The following is a 21727-nucleotide window of genomic DNA, read 5'->3' on the forward strand; positions in this document are numbered from 1 at the left end:
AAACAGTGACTGTGTTTGATGACACCACCTCAAGAGTTCAGTTGAGGGAACAGAAAAAAATGACCAAACTCGCCTCTTACATAAAATGACCTGAAACTGACACAGTTGCGCGCACCCCACTTCCCAACCTGGACGCAGCCTGATTCTCACCTTTTAGGCACTTAGGAAGCCATCAACAGCTAATTACCACAAACACAAACGCGCGCAAACACCAAACACACCAACGATTGAACGCGACTTAAGTCAAATTAGAGTCGGGAGGTTTGCGTGACTGTCAGGAAGGGGAATATGCAATTGAGAGGTCTATGTTATGCTCAAAGAAACACTCGCACACAAAACACACGCGCGCCCGCGCGCGCACAGAGAGCATCTGAATTCCTTCAGCGTGAACCTCGCTCAGCCTCTTTCATCCCTGTCGTGCTAAACTCATCAGGCCAGCTGGCAGCAGGCGGATGCTGAAGAGTGTCCCGTCCTCCGACAGGACAACTCTCGCTCAGTTATTTATCCGCTGTCGGCTAACAGTCGCTGGTTCAGCACCAGCCTCCGTGTTTTCGGGACGGGCCAGAGGAGAGGGAAAGCCCGACCGTTCTATCTGCCTCTCCTCCCTGCCTTCGTCCCCTCGCCTCGTTGGAACCCCGAGCACCGGGACTCTGCCACCACAAAAAAAAAAAAAAACATTATTTGCTCTTACCTTCCGGCTTGTTTTCGGCAGCCATTTCCCCTCCGCCGTGCGCCTCATCCCTCCTCCTCCTCCTCTTCCTCCTCCTCCTCCTCCTCGACTCGACCCAGTGGTGGCGGGAGGGAGGGGTGGTGGGGAGGACCAAGCGCGTGCACTGAGAGGACAGCTCAAGGAGGGGGGCGGGGCTGAGATGGAGCGCAGGTGGGTAGTGGGGGGCGAGCCTGCCGCGTTCAGCCTGACTAGTGGCCGAAATGGGGAGGACTGACAGCGGGGATCCGTGATGGCGACACGCGGTATTCTCCGTCCCCTATTCCTGTTGGCCACCCCCCTCCCCCCCAAGTTCATGCGCTCTCCTCCTCCCTCTTTCTCCCTCTCTCTCACTCACGTCACTGAGCAACGTCTGTATCCGAGGACACCTTGACAGCCTCCCACAGCATCATCCTCATCATCTTCATCATCATCTTTTCTCCCTTACGCACTTTACGCAAAGACTCCAAACTGGCGCCCTCGCTTTTCCTCGGCGGATTTTTGTCAAAAACACGGCCTGTAATGTGCGTTCTCGTCATAAATACGACCCCCACCCCCTGCAAAAAAAAAAAAACGAAAAAAAAAACCGTCTGTCTGAAATACATGTTCCTCGCATGAGCGTGGGCTGGCGAGCGCTGTCATCCGCCGTGGTGCTGAAGCTGGTGGTGCTGAAAGGACAGCTCCACGCGCGCCTACACAGCGCCGTGTCCACCTGCTCCCTTTGAGCCGAGCTTTAAGATTAAAGTAATGGTAGGTCAAAAGGCAAAAACATGCCCCCAGTTTTCTTTTATTTCTACGGTGACAGGAAATCATTGGCTTAAAATATCCCTGCAGAAAGTTCAGCCTGTCACAGTTTGCTCGCTCAAATTTACCATTCCGCCGCTTTTTATTTGGTGATCCCTTCTAAATAGCGGGGCTTAACTGGTACCATTATGTTCTTGCTTCCAGCCCGCACTGTCACTCTGCGCCTCAGGGTGAAATATCGCCTTTGCACCAAATCCCTGTGTTTGACAGAGACAATACCAGCCATGTCTGCTTTGCGTCCTTGGAGTGCAGAAACACACAACTCTGGAGGAACACATTTCGAGCAGGAGGCTCTGAAGAACATGTACTGTTTCTGCCGAGAAAGGGTTGATAGTAAGTTCTATTTAAAGACTTTTCTCCAGTATTTTCATGTCAGCCAGTTTTGAAGATGACGCTTTTGTTGACGTTTTTAATCACAGGAGAATTGTCTAAGTTGTGGCTGTTTTTTTATGCGACTTCTCTTTTAACTCATCTGGATCAACGTTTTCAGACATTTATTCCCTATTTATCTGGTAAATTACTATGGAGTGATGCTCACTCTCTACAGCCTCAGGTCGATAAACTTTAAAAAAAAATGTTTTATAGAAACAAAAAAAAACCTCACTCACCAAAATCTAAAAATAAAAAGATAGAACAAGGAAAACAGAATTCCTTTATCGTTACTTTTTTAATCATCTGGTCAATTACATATGTGTGTAGAAACGTAAATGCAAACGTTTTGATGTATTTTCACAAGTTGCCAGCAGGGGGCGACAAAAACATATTTCAATCAGTGACGCAAACGACCCTCTGAAACTGACCAATCAGATTCCAGAATATTACAGGGATGGGCGGGATTCAACCAGGCCGAAATCAGACATGGCGGCTCCTGAAGATGAAGATTTTGAGTTCAATAATCAAGACTATTATTCTCTGCTCAATGTCAGAAAAGAGGTATGATGAGTCTTTTGTTTTGCCGCAATAGTCGAGCGTTTTTGACGCTGTGCTTCGAGTTTTGGGCTGCTTGTCATTGAGCTCTTTGGTCACACTGTACTGTGCATCATCTCCTGGCTGCAGCGGAGAGCTCCTCATTCAGCTTCTCCGTGCAGGAGGAGGCTCTGACCGGCTGATTCCACGGAGCCATGCCCACGCAGGCACCACAACTCTGCTGTGGACGTGGAAAAAAAAAAAAAAAAAAAAAACTTCATTTGTTGCTTTAGCAACGTGGAGGACTATCATGTTAGGTTGGGAAAAAATAGCAACAGTTGAAGTTTAGATGATTAATAGATCCAAAATTTAAGATTTTACCCACAAACTGGAGTTTAACATTTTTTTAAGAATTTCAAATGTAAATATTCAGATTTTAGTGATCATTTCAAATACAAAAGGTAAAAAAGATACAAAAGTACTGACTCCAGCTTTGTGGTGGTACATTTATGATGATCTGTCACAAGAACGTAGACCTGCACAATAAATGGCAAATGTATCGTTATCGCGATACCAACCTGTGCAATACGCATATCACAAACAAAGGTCGGTGACAATTGCGATAAATGGTAATCTTTAATGTGCCATAACACTCTTATGGCAGCTTGAAGTATTTAATTAATCAAATAAATCCCTTTATGCATTTGACCAATCAGATGGAGCCCTTGATATTAGATGCTGGCCTCTTTTGTAGATTTGTAGTATAATTTAAGTTATGTTGACCCTTATTAAAATGTAACTGTTGGAGTGAAATGGAAATGATGCATTTAGTGATTTTGCTATTTGTTTATGTACAGCAAGTTACGTCGTCATCGCAATATCGATCTGTAATATCGCAAATCGGCAGTTTTCCTCATATCTGTCACACAAATTCATCCGTCTGACTCTCGCCTCCCCTCTTGTCCCTCCAGGCTACTCTGGAGGAGCTGAAGGCGTCGTACCGAAGGCTGTGCATGCTCTACCATCCCGACAAGCACCGAGACCCGGAGCTGAAGAGACAAGCCGAGCAGCTTTTCAATCGAGTTCACCAGGCTTACGAGGGTAGGACCTCATAGAGTTTGTCAATACATCACAACCGCTGCAAAACTGACGTGTCTGTCCATCTCTTCTTATCCTAGTGCTAAGTGATGCTCACTCCAGAGCCATCTACGACCTCTTTGGGAAGAAAGGACTGGAAGTGGAGGGCTGGGAGGTATTTTTTAAACAGGATTCAGTAAACCTGTGTCATTTCTGTGCTAGTTTTCTCTGTTTCTTCATGTGTTTTTTTTGTGTAAAAAACAAAACAAAAAAACATTTAGGTTGTGGAGAGGAGGAGGACACCAGCAGAAATTCGGGAGGAGTATGAACGACTACAGAGAGAAAGAGAGGAGAGGAGGCTGCAGCAAAGAACTAATCCTAAGGTTTACTTAGTTCTGTTTTGTTTTTTAAACAGTTTGATCACATTTACATTCACATCTTTACAACTGAGTATGAAGGGCACCATTAACGAAAATAACATAAATAAAAATATCCAAATAAAGTCGTAAAATTATGGGAATAAAGGCATACATTTTCTGAAAACATTTTATCTAAATTAAATCACAAATTAGTCATGTTTTTTTTTAAGTAAAATTGGTAATTTTATAACAAACACAGATGTACATTTATAAAACAAAGTAAATGAAAGAGATAATGTTCTTTGTTGAAACATTTTTAAAATTATGAATATTTAATTAATTAATTAATATTTTATTACTGTTTTCCTTGTCAAATTTTAACTTTTAATTGTAAACTTTTTTCCCAACTTTATCTCTGATGAAATTTTGACTCTTTCCTCAAAATTGTGCGACCTTGTTGTCGTCAATTTTTGAATATTTTTCTTTATTCTTGTAAAATGTCTGCTTTTTCTCATAAATTGTTTGACTTTATTATCAGAAAATGTAAACTTTTCTTTCCTCATATTTGTATGAATTTATTCTCGGAAAATTTAGACAGTTTCCTTTTCATTTTCTGACTTTATTCCCACATATTTGTTCATTTATCTTCTTTTATGGGGGCTCTAAAGCTCTACATCTCGCTCCTACATGTTCTCATCACTCAGGGCACGATCAGTGTCGGTGTGGATGCAACAGATCTTTTTGACCGCTACGATGAGGACTTCGACGAGCTACCAGGAGGAGGTTTTCCTCACATAGAAATAAACAAGATGCATATTTCCCAGTCTATAGAGGTACGTCGACACACACGCTACATCAATTGTTCTTTTGTCCAGTCGTTGACCTCCGGAAACATTTTTCTGTCTTCAGGCTCCTCTGACAAACAACGACACAGCAATGCTGTCAGGTTCTCTGTCCACGCACAATGGAAGCGGAGGGGGCAACATTAACGTGACCGTCCGCAGAGTCCTGTCCGCTAAGGGATGGGGGGAAGTACGTTCAAAAACGCCACCTTGTTGGTTTGCGTCTGTAGGAAGTAGAAGCTTGTACTTTCTAAATAAGCCCCATTCTGCTGGTTTGTGTCTGTATCCATCACTGCAGGTTGAGTTTGGAGCTGGAGACATTTTAGGACCTCTCATTGGATTGAAAATGTTTCGCAACATTACTCCGCGGTGGTAGGGCCGAACGTTCTGACCGTTAAAGCGTGAAAACGTTGTTGGGGCGGGCTGACAGCCTTTTCTTTTGTCAACTTCTGATCCAGTTTCCTGACAGCTCAGTGCGGGCTGCAGTTTTCTCCTCGGGGCCCGCGGCCGAGCTGCTCTCTGATGACGGCACGCCACTTGGATCAGAACACAATGGGCTATCTGCAGTGGCGCTGGGGGCCCACCAGTGCCATGACCTCCAGCCTGGTCAGGGACACAAAGAGCAGTCACTTCACACTAGCTCTACAGGTACACAAAATTTTGCTCCGCAAAACCCCGATTTAAGTTGTATAATCAGCCTGTAACTTTTTCTTATCCCCTGTGAACTCATTTTTAGTTAGGGGTGCCACATTCGTACCTCATGATGAGCTACCAGTACAAGTTCCAGGATGAAGACCAGACCAAAGTGAAAGGATCGCTAAAGTAAGTCAAGTAGGCAAAACTCTTTTTTTGTTTTTTGTTGTTTAGAAAATGTCATCTCGGCAAACATCTGCAAGTTACTGTGCAACCAATGACTGTAGATAAGAACTGGACTGAGGGATCCTTCCATCCGTTCCAAACAGGAAGTGGCTCCAAGAAGCCAAAACCCCATAAACTTCTATATAGAAATAAACAGCTGTTCCTCAGTCATTCTATTGGTCAGAAGAACCATTCCTTTTTTTCCTTTTATTTTTTATTTTTTCCTTTTCTTAACTTGTCCTGTCCATCAGCTGAGCAAGCAGATCAGAACTGAGTGCCTCTTGTGTTGGACAGATTCCTTGTTGGACCGAACGGAAAAAAGAAACAAAAGAGGCGAGAAAGAAACAGAGATGGGGGATAAGAGGTTCGAGTGGGGGGTAGTCGATATTACAAGGTTAAAACACAACAATGTTGTAAGTAAATTGAATTATGTAACTTAGTTCACACAGCAACAAAAAAATAAATAAAATAGTCTGCACACAACTATTTACGGGTTTGAAGTATAATCATGCATTAGTGATTTAAGATTTATCTCCCAACATTTCTGCACATGGACAGGTACACACAATATTCACATTACCGATATTCATGAAGAGGGGTGTAGAAAAAGAGACAAACAACCCCCATGCCCGTATTTGTGCAAAGGTGAATAAGCGGGTAGGTTGAATGACTGTGTGCCTCTTAGAGTGTACCTTGATCACACTGAATGCTCCAGCGAAGGCAAGGGGCCCGGCACCCCACACCCCAGAGCTAGGGGCAGACAGCGCAGCAACCCGACCGATCCGGGCACCCCCACCACAGAAACGGAGACAGAGGTCAGGACACAGCAGCCCCCCGGCCGAGGGGTAGGAGGAACGAGAACACGCAGAGAAAATGGGGGTCCCGCCCCCGGCAGGGACCCGCCCCGGCCCCAGCAGGGACCCGGCCCACCCCAAGGTGCTCCGGGCCTATAACCATTCTTGATCTCATACCTTTTTTCAACAAGTTCTTCATCAACAAATTTTTTAAATCATTTTTTCTGTTGGTATTCAACTTACCAGTCAGATGCTTCAGTAAAAGTAGGTGGAGCCTGCTTTGAAGTGGTAGGGGCGTGGCCTTCCAACAAGCTTACTCCTAATTGGCGTGAGTTGTTGCCATAGACACATTGACTTATACCAACTGGGACCAATCAGTGCTTACTGACTACGTTTGACTCCAACATGGCGGCGTCTGTATCGCGAAAAAACAGCGACTGAATTGACTTTATGTGTTTGGAGCTAGTTGGAGTAAGTCATTTTCTATGCGTGACATCACCCTCACTCAGTCCAGTTCTCAGATACAGTCAATGGGTTCAACCAAAAACACAAACACGTTTTATGGGACTTCTATAAAATATTATTCTTTGGTTTTTCCAGTTTACAGCAAAAGTGATGAGTCATTCTGAGATGTTTGTTTTAATATTAGCCCACATTTAAATAAATCCACCTACAAAAAAGCTATAAAGGGGGGGTCGAGATTTCTATTCTGGAAATTGAGTTCAAAGTCTGGGCTTTACTGTCTTAAAATAAAATACTGGGGGCAAAAAAACTCACCACCTACCTTCATTTCCCCTTTGAATAGCATCCAAGGTAGAAGATTAAAAGATTTTCTTGGTCTGAGTCACCCTCGTTGTCTGTTTCTAAAAGCAAAGCCAGTTGGTTGCCTAATCTTCTGCTTCAGAATCCTCAAACGTCAATCTCTATGTTGCGTCGCTCGCATTTAAAGCTTTAGGTTGTGGATGTGAATAAGTATGTATTAAACGTTGGTCTTGCACTTTTGTCCACAAGAATTGTTGCGATCAGTTGAAAACAAATAAAGGATTAGGTGCTACTTCACAGTTAGGGATGACGATGAATGGTTTTTCTGTCAATTTTGAGGAAGAAGAGAATATTTTAGTGGTGTGACGATTAATCGGCTCAATCGATGAATTTATGTCGATTCCTACAATCCTACCAAATCGATCTGTCTGAAGCAAGTTGTTATTCGAATTGACCTATGCTGAGAAGCTCGGTCACCCGCGGAGAGCTCGGAGTCGAGAGTAGAGTTAAGGTGAATCGGGCATCCAGTCCGGATGCCTCCTGGACGCCTCCCTGGGGAGGTGTTCCTGCCATGTCCCACTGGACGGAGGCCCCGGGGAAGACCCAGGAAACGCTGGAGAGACTACGTCTCGCGACTGGCCTGGGAACGCCTCGGGGTCCCCCCAGAGGGAAGTGGTTGGGGCGAGGGAAGTCTGGGCATCCTTGCTTAGACTGCTGCCCCCGCGACCCGGTCCCGGATAAGCGGATAAAGATGGATGAATGGGTGGAAAAACAACCGTAGCATGAACTTTAAAATTTAAGTTCTGGCTCCTGAGACATGTAGGAAAATCCTTTAGCTAAAAAGTCAAATTATGCAGATATTTTGCTTATTTTGTCACAATTTTAGTCCTCAGTAGCTTCAATAGTTGGTGTCTTCTCCCAGAACTGGCTGGTTCGGCACTGTGGTGGAATATGGAGCAGAGAGGAAGATCAGCCGACACAGTGTCCTGTCGGCCACAGTCAGCATGGGTGTCCCACAGGGAGTCACGCTCAAGCTCAGGTACGAGCCACCCCAGTGTAGGATATTCTATGTGATGTTTGTATGGCGTGTGTTTACATCTGTGTTGTTTTGGGTTTTTTTAGGCTGGCGCGTGCCAGTCAGACATACCTGTTTCCAATCCATCTGACTGATCAACTGCTGCCAAGTGCCGTCTTCTATGCCACCGTGGGACCTCTGGTGGTCTACATGGCCATCCACAGACTGATCATCGTCCCGTACACACAAGCTCAGAAGGAACAGTGAGTTCAGATCACTTTGTGTTGTTTTTTTTGTTCCTCACAGTTCAGTTCAGATGTGATTTGATGGACCGATCCTTCCACAGAACATGTTGAATCATAGCTTACTATCCTCATTGCGGATAGGAGCAAACAGTTGGCCTTTTTGTTATGGGCATCGTTGTTTTTTTTTAACACCTACGCCGTCATCAAAGAGACTCCACAGTGAATATCTCAGTGGGTGGTTGTTTGTGTCTGCATCTCTCAGAGAGCTGGAACTGCAGCGGAAAAGCTCAGCCACAGACATCGCCAAGAAGAAGCAGGAGGCAGAGTCTGCTGTGAGTACTCGCTTGCAGAAATGCGGTTATTCATTGTGCGTGGAGCATAATCGATCATGCTTTATAAGTTGGACTCTCCTCATTATGAACTCCTGACTGAATCTCATCCATCCTAAAAATGTTTTGCCGTCCCCCCCTCCCCCCACATACCCTCTTGGCTTCTCTGCAGGTTCTGCTGATGCAGGAGTCTGTGAGGAGAATCGTAGAAGCAGAAGAATCCAAAATGGGTGAGGCCACACACACACCCACACACACATACACACACCACACCAATGGGATAAAGAGAAAAAGTTCTGCAGAAACTCTGAGTTTCCACTTTGGTAAAAATCCAATTGAGCTTTTAGTACATTTATCATCGTCTTCTACTGCAACGCTGTAGTGTCCTTCCTTCAAGATGAGGTTTTTCAACTTCATCTGTTCTTTTACAACACATCATGATGGTCGTATTGATCCGCTCTGTGGAATCAGATCTATGCAGCAAAACACCAGAATGAACACCTGCTAAAACATCCCTAACTAAGAGCTCAGCATCCCAATGAAACCCTGAAGGTTTTTCATTTTCTTGGTTTTATAGTTATTTTGTTTTTATTAAAACTCTACTCTAAAACTCTACGTTGTTGAGATGGAATCCTTACAGCACTGTTTCTTTGAGACCGTTGTTGTGATTTAATACACGGGATCATTGACTGTATCTGAGAACTGGACCGAGCGAGTGTGACGTCGCCCAATAAAGTCAATTCAGTCACAGTTTCTTCACGATACGGAGGCCGCCATGTTGGAGCCAGGTGTCGTCGGTAAGCAGTGATTGGTCTGAATCGGTCTGCGTCGGTCTGGGTCAGCGTTTCTATGGCAACCACTATCAGCAATCAGGATGGAGCTTGTTGGAAGTCCACACCCTACAATTTGAAAGCGGACTACACAAAATCTGTCAATCAAACTTTGGACGTGGGGCCCAGCAGGCACCACCTACTTTTTATTGAGGCATCTGATTGGCCAGTTTGTAACTTTAATAATTTGCACTTTAGAAAAAGCAGTGGAGCAGAATGGATCAGGGTGAAGAAGAGCGGAGAGATGCTTGTCCTTCAGGTGGCTTGAGTGTAGATACAAGTGTAGATGCAAAAATGCCGGGCAACATTGGAGCTGTCCAACCGTACAGTTTTAAGGCCAGATGCCAGCTCAGATGAGGAAAACTAAGATGTACATGGATCTAGTCGTCTACAAGTGGATGCACCAGAATGAAGCAGAGCAGGGAGCTTCTGACTTGCCGTTGTAGCTTCTATGTCACTACTACAGGCTTTTTCCAATGGCATTTCTTTGGTCTGCGCCTGATTCACAACTATTTGAATAAAGAGATGTTCAGAGACGCAATTTTAAGATTATTTTTTTTTTTTTAATAAATGTCCTCCATTATCTGAAAAAAGCCACAAAAATAGGTTGAAAACACCAAAACTTGAGTTGTTTGCCAATCAAAACACACAAGATAGTTTTAGGCTTTTCCTTCGTTTCTAGATCTTTTTTTTTTTCCATTTGGTAGTTCTATGAACGACTTGTCGCACTTTTATGAACCCTTGTTCAGGGCTGATCATCCTGAATGCCTGGTATGGAAAGTTTGTGTCGGAGACCAGCCAGAAGCAGGAGAAAGCCCGGGTGATCGACGTGACCGTGCCACTGCAGTGCCTGGTCAAAGACTCCAAGCTCATTCTCACCGAGGCATCCAAGGTTTGTCCCCTGAAATGATGCCGTGCGCCGAAACGTCTGCACGTTTCACTCAAAAACGGCTTCATTGTGTGCAGGTAGGGCTGCCAGGCTTCTACGACCCGTGCGTGGGAGAAGACAAGAGTCTGAAATTACTGTATCAGTTTAGGGGCGTCATGCATCAAGTCATTTCTGCAGACGATGAGGCTCTACGGATACCTAAGCAATGTTAGTATGCAGGCCTTACCTCACCAAAGACTCATGGAGCTGCACATTAATTACAGCATTACTGAAGCTTGCAGTCTGCGCTTGCACACGCGCTTAAATTGTACATTATTCTTTCTCTTGTCAGCTCACAGAATAGAGTCCGAGTCCTAGGGGCCCACTGCTGTTGGAGTACCAGATAAATCAGACTTGCAGTGTTTGCAGAAGAAAGCGAGATGAGAAGAGATGCATCAAAAATGAGTTTTCTATTCTCCTCTGGCCTTCCTCCTTTGTGAACTAAAGTTTCTTCGCCTCTTCCTGGACGTCCGTTCCCAGTTTCAGCAGAGCGCAGGAGTCGTCTCTGAGGCCCTTCTGTTGACGTCACCTGGCAGAGCGGCGCACCTGTCTGCCCACCCCAAGAACGGTGACACCTCTCAGTAACGAGTCACAAGTGGTTTTCTTTTTCTGACTTTTATTGCGTTCTCTGTGCACCGTCATTGTAGCCTTTGTCCTACATGTAGAACATCCTGGTAGTTATGAGGATTACCTTTTCCAGTAAGTCTGTCTGCAAGACGGCTTATCTAAAGCAGATGCTAACACGGAACAGCTGGACTTGTGTTTTATTTTGAAGGATTCTTCGTCTGAATTCTTGGTTTTTGTGACACGTCTACCTGCTGTTTAGACGTTTACCTGTGCAGCGGATGACAGAAGAAAGGGAAATAACCTCCCGAGTGGAAAATTCCCTTTCAATGTGAGTGATCCGGCTAAACAACAAACTCTGTTCCTGTCCATTTTTTTTTCTAGGTTGCAGATATTCAGCTGGGAAATGATTGGTGTTGGAGTTTTATTGAGCTTTTCTGCACAACTGCAGCTAAAACTAAATTTTCGGTATTTATTAATTATTAATTTACCTAGTTTATTTATTTTTACTTGGCTGGTGTGCATCTGCCAAAAACCCCAGTGATAAACATAAATATTGGTATGGATTTTACGACATTGTTGTCGGATGCATCGCTAGGACAGAAAACATCAGCACTTTAGTTTGTTCTGAAGGAAATTCCTGCAGATGAGCCTGACTTTATTCATTCAATCACTTTTTTGAAATTGCACACAGTCCAAGCACATTCTGGCTTTTCGGATTGGCTATAAATAAACAAACCCAACAGTTGTTGCGTTTTAAACCTTAAAACTCACAAAAAGTCACATTTCTCACAGAGCTTTTGTAATAAAGTGTCTGCTGAGTTATAATTCACAGCGTTCAATTCGTGTGACGGTTTTTTGGCACAAAATTAGGCCTTTGAATGAACCTCTACAATGTACTTAAGTGCATATCGACATGTAAGAAGTGAAGTTTCAAAGATGTTTACAAAAAACTAAATCAAGTGAAAGAATTGATTTGTCTTCTCAGTCAGCTCATTGATCTAAGAAGCTGCATTTTACACAGTTTTGCTGAATTAACATCCACATGCGGAGGATGATGGCAGAGTTTTATTCTTAAAGTTCAGTTTTCATGTCATTTGAGACTATTTTATGAGGCTAATTGTAACTAAAATAGGGGTGGAGCCTTTGAATGTTGTTTTTTTTGTAAAAAAGTGTCAGCTTTCATCTCATTCGGAGGTCATTTCTGTAGCATCTCCCCTCCACTGTTTTTGTCCTTTATTCTGTAAAGAGGGATTGGGCTGCTTTTGCACAAGCGGCACCATGAGGCGAGTGAACAAACTGCCCTTCATGTTCCCCGTCATCCACACTGGTTCACCTTAGGTAGGTGGTATGTATGGTTTTAAGTAAATATGTATTCTAACCTGGAAAAATACAATAAATATGCAATATATGGAAGAAAAAAAAAGGTTCTAGGCTTTGATTAAACAACCATTTCAGAAGGATTGTACTTTATAACACTGACAAAACGTAGAGGTAAAATGGTAACTCTTTATTTACAATACTGTACAATAGTTTCACAGAAACAGTTTGCAACACTGTACAGACGAGGCTTTCTCAGCAAGGGGATCCAGAAGTGGAATAAACCATCACAATAACCGTCGCTGACATTACGAACGCTCCCGGCTTTAGGACACAAACCAAAACGTACATTTTGTGCCGGATTCAAGTAAACAAAAGTAACCTTTGAAAAATCTTTCCATTTCAGTGATTGCTGGTTCAAACTCTTAAATGAACGTTGGTAAGAAAAAAACCAGACTACAGAACTCTGGAAGCTCGGGTCTTTCTGCAAACTCAATCCTTCCATGTGTCAGATGTGTCCTGGTCAAGTCATGGATTCTGCATTCTGTGGTGAAAATCTGTCCCTTTACAGTATGGCTTTTGTATTTACCGGCAGGCCTGACAGCAGGTGGCACATGTATGATAAAGCCTCAAGTCTTTGACACAAAAAAACAGAAACACAGCAATAAAAGTCCCAAAACGTTTCTTTTTATAACATTAACTTTGTGTGGAAGATTAATACTGTATCAAACTGAGGTGCTTTGAGACTGAGATCTGTTAAAAAATAAAAAAAACCTGCTTCCACTTGAGCTTCCAGATCTTTATGACTGAATTCTCCGAAAGAGCAGAAAGCGTTGCGGCGACTGTGCTGCGAACACGCTCAAACACACGGGCATGCATATTTTCACCTGCACTGTTCAGTAAAATCGCTCTATCACCACTACTTCAGTCAGGATATGCTTTCTTCTGGTAAAATGTTTCCTCTAAAAACATTATTTTGACACCAACTGTGAGGTTTAGGCAAAAACTGCTCAAATCCTGTCAAAGGCATTTAAAAACTCCAACGTTTGATTGTTTTCAACAATGTAAAAGTTTTCTTAGCAGCGGAAAAAGAAGCAGGTGAACTGGAAAGGGCTTTGAAACCCAAGAAACAACCTGAAAAAAGGCTACTGAAACATTAAACTGTCAGGACAGCTCATGAAGTCAAAGCCGTTAGAGCTGGGCCTGGTTCTTTCTATAATTTCCCTTGAATAGCAAAAACAGCTGCAAACAGGTGACGCATCTGGACACATGGGATCCTTTCGTCGTCTCCTACATCGTTGATCTAGTGGAATACCCGTCTGTTTAATACTATTTGAGGCCCCTCCCACCAGGCTTCTTGTTTCGACTTGTTAAATGGTTCAACGGAGGCAACCTGAAGGGATGTTTCATCTCTGTGACAAAGGTCAGGCGGATAAAAAGAAACATCTACAAAAAGGAAGGAAAAAGGACAAATCTTCCTTCCCGCGGAGTCCAGCATGCACCAGAGTGGGTGGCAGTTGAGAGGGTTTTCTCTCTGCGTGGCAGTCCATATGTTTCCAGTGTTCACAAGTTCCATAGTAGCAGTCTGCTGCCGTTTCACGACCGGACAGATCTATTCAGTGATTGCCTAACGCGCAAAGTCTGTAGGAAGCAGAGACAAACCCCATGTAACAGCACGCCGACAGTCTTTGAAAAGGATCAGACCCTGGGAACAAGGGGGTCGTCAAAAATACGGTTTTCTGTGGAGGACAGAGGCCGACGGGTTCAAGACCTGAACTTTAGGACGTGTCGGTTCAACAGGAAAGTGGTCAACTGGAGCAAAATAATGTCAGAGGTCAGGGGTTAGTCTAGCAGATGTTTGCGCGGGCCGACTCGGGAGCGGTGGGAGCGGCGGGCATCCGGGGTACCGTGGGCGTCCCGGCAGCTCTGGCACACGTATGTCTCTGGTACATGGCTTTTACGGATTTTGGCGCACGACAGGTGGATCCACGTGTTGCACTTGTTACATTCAATCATGGCTCTGCCCGCAAAAGGCTTCATGCAGAAACACGTCACCAGGTCCCACGAGTCGTCGTCTGAAAAGACAACATACAGCATTTGGCATCACGGCTGTTTCTCTTTCCCGATGGAGTCTGTTGCTCTACAAGGACTTACCCGAGTCCACCATTATGTCTTCATCCTCTCCAGAGCCGTCTTCGTCCCTAAACACGACTTGCTTTCCCTGCCGGAACACGGTTCGGTTTCCCGAAAATCCCTCCACCTTTTGTACCTTTATCACTCCTTCCTCGAGGTCTCGACCATCCCAAGAGTGGTGCTCCTCCTTGGGCTCCTCTTTGCAGGAGGAAGGGCTCGGCAGGCATGTGGGATGGAGGGGAATGCTCATGTCGTCCTCGGGCTCCTCTTTGATCATCCGTCCACCGAAGGACAGTGAAGGATGCGCCTCTGGTAGTGCTGAGTGGGCCGGCTGTGCCCTGCTTTCTTCAAAAGAGTGATGATCCCGTTCCTTTCTCCTCTTCTTTTTCCTCAGCTTGTCAGCTTTCCCGTGGTCATCCGGGTGCAGGCTGCTGGTTGTGTGCTGCAGAGGTAACAGGGATGTAAATCAAACACAAACACAGCTTGACCTCTGTGAAAAAACTTAAAATAAATAGTTAAAATTAAAGCCGCAAGCGGCGTTGTGTGGTCAGCGTGTGCTACCCGCCCCAGCCCTCGCCACCCCCCTTTTGACCCGCCCTCATTGGCTGAGTGGCTGCTGCACGCCCCTTTCTCTCCACTGCTGCCTCTGCCACCCTATCAGACCTGCATGTGACAAATTTATTTAAAAACAAAACAAAAAAAACATTTTCTCACAATGACGGCTTTTATGTTGGTTTCATCTCCATAGCAACCACTTTAAGTTTCGGTCGCCTGAGGTGATGAACAGGTCTGAATCTGCTAAGGTAAACTTTTGGATTCCCTTGGCAACTGAGGTTTTTTGTTAACCACACCCACATTTCTGATTTGTTTTATCACTTTAAGCTCGAGCCAAAGATTGTCAAGGAGTTAAGAGTTGAAATTTGTAGCTGGTCCTTAAGGTGTTTTTTTGGGGAAAAATTCAAGATGGTGGCCTCTTCCCAAGGTCAAAGGTCAACCAAACAATCATTTGTGGTTGTAGACTTCAGCTGGTGGTGAAATTTGGTAAAGATCGTTTAAACAGATACAAATATTTTTTCTCAAAATGCCAAAATGGCTATAGGTCCTGTGGCCATCCCATAATTTTAATGAACATACGCGCTTTGGTTTCATTTGTGTGTTTCAAAATATTTATTTTGAGCCCCATTCAGGTTTTTTTTACCGTTTCACCTGCTGTGATGTCATCTTTTTTGGGGGGCGGGGGTTGATCACGTTGCCCAAAAACGTATATTTGGCGGTTACATCCCATATTTTTTCTCAAAGGCGGACTGAGAAAGAAGAATCGTGACAAGCATCCGCCCCGTGCAGTCCTGCGGGACAGAATCAAACAAACAGGGGTCCATCTTACGTCTCTCCTGGTGTGTCCGCTCAGTGCGAGTCCAGCCTGTGGGCGCTTCCTGTTCCTGTCTTGCGGGACCTTTGTGGGCCACTGGGAACAAGTGGCTGGAAGTCCTGGGGTCCAGCCATCGCTGTCAGCTGTGCTGCCTGTACTGTTTGGGGGGCTGGAGCTACTGCGAAGTTGAGATTCCTATTAAAGAAAACGGTAATCCATGAATTCATATTTGGGTCACACACACACACAAAAAAAAAACAGATTCCAAATGTGGATGACAAACATCTGTCTGCTCAACAACCAGATGACCATGTTAGGAGGAAACTTAACGGCAGTATGGCGTATGAAAAACTGTTCAAAAATGAGCGAATATAAGTCTGTATTGGAAAAAAAACAAAACTAAAACTGTTGCTGATGGGAAACGGGAACTCCACTTGTCCAGCAGAATTTGCTTTTTGAGAAAACTAAACTAAAGCCGTGTCACTGTAAGACAATGTTCTGCCATCGACAGTTGTGAGAAACAAAAAAAAAAAAACGGATGACACGAGTAAGGACATGGTTGTGTTTGTTGGAGCATCCCTGCCACCTGGAGCATCTGTGTGTAATAACAGAAGATGTAAAGCTGGAAAGGCAGCATCCCTCCATTACAGGGACAGGACAGGACCCAAACAGCCTCTTCACTAAACGATTCCGACCATGTTAAATGTACACACATGTTATAAGCAGAAACATGGATGTGAATGGATTAACAGTTCGATAGGGGCTACTTGCCATAGAACAGGGGGTTCAGTTAAGGAGGTGACAAACAGCACCGTGTACTGTGGGTTGAGGTGGCTCTAAATGACAGTCAGAAAAAGAACCAGCAAACTTGACAGCAGGCAGTGCAGCCAATGTTAAACCAGTAACAGTCATTGTAGAAACAAAAAGAAAAGCGTTTAGAGGGGGAAAAAGAAAAAACAAGGGCATGCAAAGCTACTGCACACTCTGGAGTCCAGAGAAACGCAAATCTGTTGAAGATAATCTCATTGTGAGGCTATCTCCCTCCCCTTATCCAAACACAAGATTACATTAGCAAAGGAGAACTTGTCTCAAACCCAGATTTACTGAGTTGACTCAATTCAAGCAGGGAAGAGAGGGCTGGCGGACATGGACAAAAAAATCCAATCATTTTCAAAAACACCTCCCAGCAACTAACAACACAAAAGGGCACAAAAAGATAAATAAAAAAAACTGCCACAAAACCCCCCAAAAAATGCTTTTTTATCATTTATGTGTATTGTTTCTGTTAAGTTCTCATGGGGCTAGAATTCTAGATCAAAGTATTACTTCCAAATGTGATGTCTTTCTTCATAAAATTCAAACTTTCCCCAAAAGTGCTTCTTTTGCTAGTTTCAATTTGTATAAAACTCTTATGCTAAATATTTCTAACAGAGGAGATTCAAACAGGATTAGCCTGACGAAAATAAACCCAAGCTGACTTTAACTTACCTCTTGTGGATATGGGATGTAACCAGCATAGGCTAAGACAAAAGTGCAAAACTTGTTAAAATCCTCCACGGTCCTCCTCTTCCGGTACGGCGGACTGAAACCCTGAAAACACAGTCATGACTTTCAAACTGGCACATCTTGGCATCCCGATGGCATTTAAACATGTCACGTTTATGCAACGTCTAAAAGGCGGTCTAACATGAGCTCAACTTCAGTCCAGCTAAAGTTACTTTTTCTTCCAACCATTTCAAGTTCAAACAACTTTGTTCCATTTAATCAAATATTTCCATCCATTCTCCAAACCCACTAAATCAAGTTTGGGGTCACGGGGCGGCCCGAGTCTATCGCAGACACATTATGGTGAAGGAAGGGGTAAACCCTGGATGTTTTGCCAATCACCTTCACTCAGAAAGTACGGGCTGCACAGTCTAGTGCTTCTTTTTATATTTATTTTAGAAATAAATAATATCTGTTCAATATTTATATTAACAGATGACTGGAAAGAATTAATAACCATAAGTAGATCTGATCATTTCTGCCAAAGGCGTTACAACTATGGATCTATTTTGCCGAAACAGCCTTGGTAGCTGAAATAAGATCATCTGCAACAGATTTCCGTTTAATGTGAATCAATCAATGATTAATCATTGCTAATTATACTTTTATATAGTATTCATTTGGATAATTGATTCCAGCTTTTAAAATAACTTTATGAGGAACATGTAGAAGTGAGATGGTAGATGTTGGTTTCCTTGTGGCTCCATTGTTTTGGAAACACAACTAAACTAGTTTATGGCAACATGAGTTAATATCCCTAGAACTAAAAGACCCACTTCGATGAAAATTGTGTTTTTTGGAGTTTTTAACATGTTCTTGTTGCATTTTTCTGATGATGGAGGGCATATATAAAGAAAATTAAGCTTAAAACTGCATTTCTGAGTATTCCTTTATTCAAATCATTGTGAATGAGCAGCAGACGAAAAAGATTGTGTGACGTAAAACACAAGCTGGGTGGGCCACAGGCATTCTGATGCATCCACTTGTAGACGAGTAGATCCATGTACATCTTTGTTTTCCTTGTCTGAGCTTGAAACGGCTGCAATATTTCCCGCCATTTTTGTTGCACAGGTAACGTTAGGTAGGGGGTTTGAGGGTCTGTAAGCTAGTGACAGCATGTGAACAGAGAGCTGTCAGTTTTGCCTGATGGGAAGGAGGGAAGGGTTGCTTTGCGCCAACTGAATTTCTAATGAACTAGTGCCGCTCTGCAGAAACTATGTCCTAAAAAACGACATGTTATTTTTTCTTTATTTTTTTTTTTTGGCTATCATAATTAAAAGACAACTGAGAACACTTTGAAATTAGATTAAAATATGATCAGATTGGGTCTTTAATATTAGATTTCTATGTTCAAGACTTTTTAAACAGCCTGGATTAGTGGTATGTCTTCAAAAATGTCAAATGTTTGATTTCAGAATTGATTAGCAACTGTAAGAAATATTTTAAACATCTCAAAGTTTCTAAACACATCAGTAATAGTGTAAAAATCTAATGAGGTTATTTGCCATTTCATTGTATTAATGTTTGGAAAAATCCCGATTTGTTAATTTAGTTTGTGTTTATTTATTTATTTTTTATATATACTAAAAGTTTGCAACAAAAAAAGCTGGTTCTTTTAAATCCAGTTACTTCTTAAAATTGAATAACTAATGAACAACTACTCTTTTTTTTAATAAACGTACAATTTACGTTTACTCTACCCGCTCCGTCCCTCATTTGTCTCCAGTGCAGCTAATGTTAGCTAAACCGGCTAGTGACATCAACTACAGGGCTAGCTGATGCTAAGAGGCTACAGCTAGTCTGAGTGTGGATGAACTGCCGAGGAAATCAATGAGGCGTCTCTGTTACTGCACCCGAACCAACAGTTAGGCTCGGATTTAAAAACATCCGCACTCGTCGAGTATTAACTGACACTAACTTTAACGGCGCGTGCTAGGAATCGTGTCGACATATTTAGCCCGCTTTTGGTGTTAGCATGATCATCATCATGTCACACCGACCGACCGAGGTGCTGGAGTATTCTTTTCGACGAAAAAAAAAAAAAAACCTCAAGGCTCGCTGAAGTACAGTCATACAGCAACACCCGTGGCAATTCTTGAGAAAAATATTTTAAAGTTTTGGAAATCGAGATGGTCATTGACGGAGTTCCGTAAAGATGTTTTTTAAATACGTTAAGTCCGAAAAGATAAAGATCCATCTGCGAACATTATGTCAACATTAGCACAGCATGCTAACGCGGTGACAGACTGTCATTTAAGTTGACGTCTGCTACAAACGCTAATCAGAACTGCATTAAACTCGATATCAAAACACAAGCAAAACACTCACCTCCGACTGAAATGCGTTAGTAGATGTCGATGGGTTTATGTCACCCATCCTGACCGAGTGGCCGGCCACCTGACGCGTCGTTGAGACCCAAACGGCTACGAAAAGGAGAGACTGGAGTGGACCGTAAACACTGGGGCAATGTAGCTTTGGCTCGCTAGATGTCCACCTTAACGTTATCTTTAGCCGAAACCCGAAGCAACAGTGTTCACTTAGTTAGTTTGCCACCACTAACTCACTGACGCTGGATCTCCAACCGGACGACACAAAAGATACGAAACGCGACCAGTGAAAAGAAGAAATCGTTCCTACAAGGTTTTCCACCGAGTTGTCCGGGATCCGTTTGAATCATTAGCTGACTGCTCACTTCAGACTTCGGCTGTCACCACTCGGTTCCTTCTCTTCTTCTTTAACCTCCAAAGAGTCTTTACCTATGTGACTGAGGTGCTTGACTCATTAGCACCCCCTTCTGGTTGATCTATGAAATACAAGCAATCAACATGAGAAACAAACCACCACTTTTCTGATTTTCTGTTACATATTTTTATCAGTAACTGGTGAACCATCAAATGCTTGATTAGCCAAGCTTACAGATATTTATTTTTATTACATTATATTTGTTGTTTATAAAACTTGGTGCAATTTTGCAGGTAACGGGGTTGCCAATATAGTAAAATAAATACAATGCAAATCATTTAGCAAAAAAATGTGATCAAGCAACTTTGTGTAAGAACAACAAAAACAATTTATGTGCATTTCTGACTGGGGTGAGGTTGTGTAATGGTATGGAGGAAAATTAGTACATATGTTACACAATAAAAATAAATCCTCACATTTTAGTTTGTATTAGATTTCTAAATGTATAGATTAGAAAATTGAGAAGCCAAATTGAAAAAGGTTTATATGGATAATCGAGAACTGGGAAGTTGTTTTGATGCTTTTTGTTATAGTTTAGTAATTTTCTGTTCTCAAATTCTTCTGTGTTTATGTAAATATAATGATCTATGTTAGGGTGCAAAAATGTATGCGTAAAATGTGGCAGGATTGGTGGTGGGAATTAATGTTTTCCTCTACCCACTCTTTTTTTGAGTACCTAATTGTTACATGCTTGTTATGTCTGACTATTTTATGTAGTTATTTATTTGTTTTTGTTTTTAATTTAAAATCAAATTAAATATGTACAAGCTATTGCTTAGGTATTTGTTACTGATGACCAAGAGGACAAACTTACTTATGTAATTTTTTATTTGTTTTTATAAAAAACAAATAAATTATTGTTGTATTCTGATTTTCTTTGTATAGGAATTGCATTGTATTCTTAAAAACTATTTTCAAGCTTTCTTTTCGCTTAGTTTTTATAGGTTTGGTCTCCATTTCAGTAGTCAGAAACTACATATTCTATCATTTTATTTTTGGGATTATTTTAAATATGATTGGTGGGACACAAACGACCCTCCAATTCTGGAATGACCCATAATCTTTCAACTGCCCAACCAAGCAAAAACAAATTAAAAATTATTCTGCTGCTTATTGCCTTAGGAGAATAACACACTTGATCAACGTTTTTAATAAAAGGTTTTCTAAATGTGCCCCAAAAGATACATATAAATTAATTATTGAGTACAGCAACAAACTGACTGCTTTTTTTTCCAGTACAACTCAACCATCCTGGATTTGACTTAGATATAGAAGTACTTTTAAACAAATACAGTACACCTTTATTACTCATTTTATTAAAAGCAGCCAGATATATCATACGTTTCTATAAATAGAAAAATCTATCAAATCCATAATACACAGTCAAAATTTAGTGAATGACCATTTAATGGGTAATAAAGTAGTAAATTCACCACTATGCTCACCTACATTATTCAAATGGCATGCCAAACAGAAAGAGTGTACTACTGTTGGAAAAAATAAGACTCACGCTAAATTATCGAAAAGATGTATTTTTATATGCCTTTGTTTTCCTTTTTGCATGTTATTTTGAGAGGTTGTTTAAAATAGTTTTTGTGA

The 21727-nt window shown here is 42.5% G+C and overlaps 3 protein-coding genes across 8 annotated transcripts in view; 1 reads left to right on the forward strand and 2 right to left on the reverse strand.

Annotated features, from left to right (window-relative positions):
• The window catches only part of LOC101172238 (calmodulin-binding transcription activator 1), a 69550-nt gene extending 68727 nt beyond the window's left edge, over positions 1 to 823 (reverse strand). For all 4 annotated transcript variants that reach the window (XM_020703551.2, XM_020703552.2, XM_020703550.2 and 1 more), the window contains exon 1: positions 692 to 823. In XM_020703551.2, the coding sequence (XP_020559210.1) occupies positions 692 to 716 (25 nt within the window). In that variant the 5' untranslated portion in view covers positions 717 to 823. The remainder of the gene's footprint in view (positions 1 to 691) is intronic.
• Positions 824 to 1333: 510 nt separating this feature from the next.
• On the forward strand, positions 1334 to 13122 carry LOC101164973 (dnaJ homolog subfamily C member 11-like). 2 transcript variants are annotated; one of them, XM_020703553.2, is made up of 17 exons: positions 1334 to 1456; positions 1655 to 1843; positions 3388 to 3517; positions 3595 to 3668; positions 3775 to 3876; positions 4557 to 4685; positions 4762 to 4884; positions 4993 to 5066; positions 5153 to 5342; positions 5431 to 5516; positions 8031 to 8147; positions 8231 to 8386; positions 8631 to 8700; positions 8870 to 8927; positions 10277 to 10419; positions 10494 to 10623; positions 10748 to 13122. In XM_020703553.2, exons 3-17 carry the CDS (start codon positions 3430 to 3432, stop codon positions 10771 to 10773), a joined length of 1566 nt encoding a protein of 521 aa, XP_020559212.1. In that variant the 5' UTR covers positions 1334 to 1456; positions 1655 to 1843; positions 3388 to 3429; the 3' UTR covers positions 10774 to 13122. The 2 variants fall into 2 exon arrangements, with proteins under 2 accessions (XP_020559212.1, XP_004069222.1); XM_004069174.4 differs by lacking the exons at positions 1334 to 1456; positions 1655 to 1843 and adding an exon at positions 2141 to 2443.
• Positions 12509 to 20218, reverse strand: phf13 (PHD finger protein 13). 2 transcript variants are annotated; one of them, XM_004069175.4, is made up of 5 exons: positions 19715 to 20218; positions 17330 to 17431; positions 15857 to 16036; positions 14494 to 14914; positions 12509 to 14414 (listed from the first exon to the last, which is right to left on the reverse strand). In XM_004069175.4, exons 1-5 carry the CDS (start codon positions 19760 to 19762, stop codon positions 14182 to 14184), a joined length of 984 nt encoding a protein of 327 aa, XP_004069223.1. In that variant the 5' UTR covers positions 19763 to 20218; the 3' UTR covers positions 12509 to 14181. The 2 variants fall into 2 exon arrangements, with proteins under 2 accessions (XP_004069223.1, XP_020559213.1); XM_020703554.1 differs by lacking the exon at positions 19715 to 20218 and adding an exon at positions 16613 to 16677 and having other exon boundaries at positions 17330 to 17433.
• Between the last annotated feature and the right edge of the window lie 1509 nt (positions 20219 to 21727).

The sequence above is a fragment of the Oryzias latipes genome, chromosome 5 (genome assembly GCF_002234675.1).
Source record: "Oryzias latipes chromosome 5, ASM223467v1".
In the NCBI taxonomy this organism is placed as follows: Eukaryota; Metazoa; Chordata; class Actinopteri; order Beloniformes; family Adrianichthyidae; genus Oryzias; species Oryzias latipes.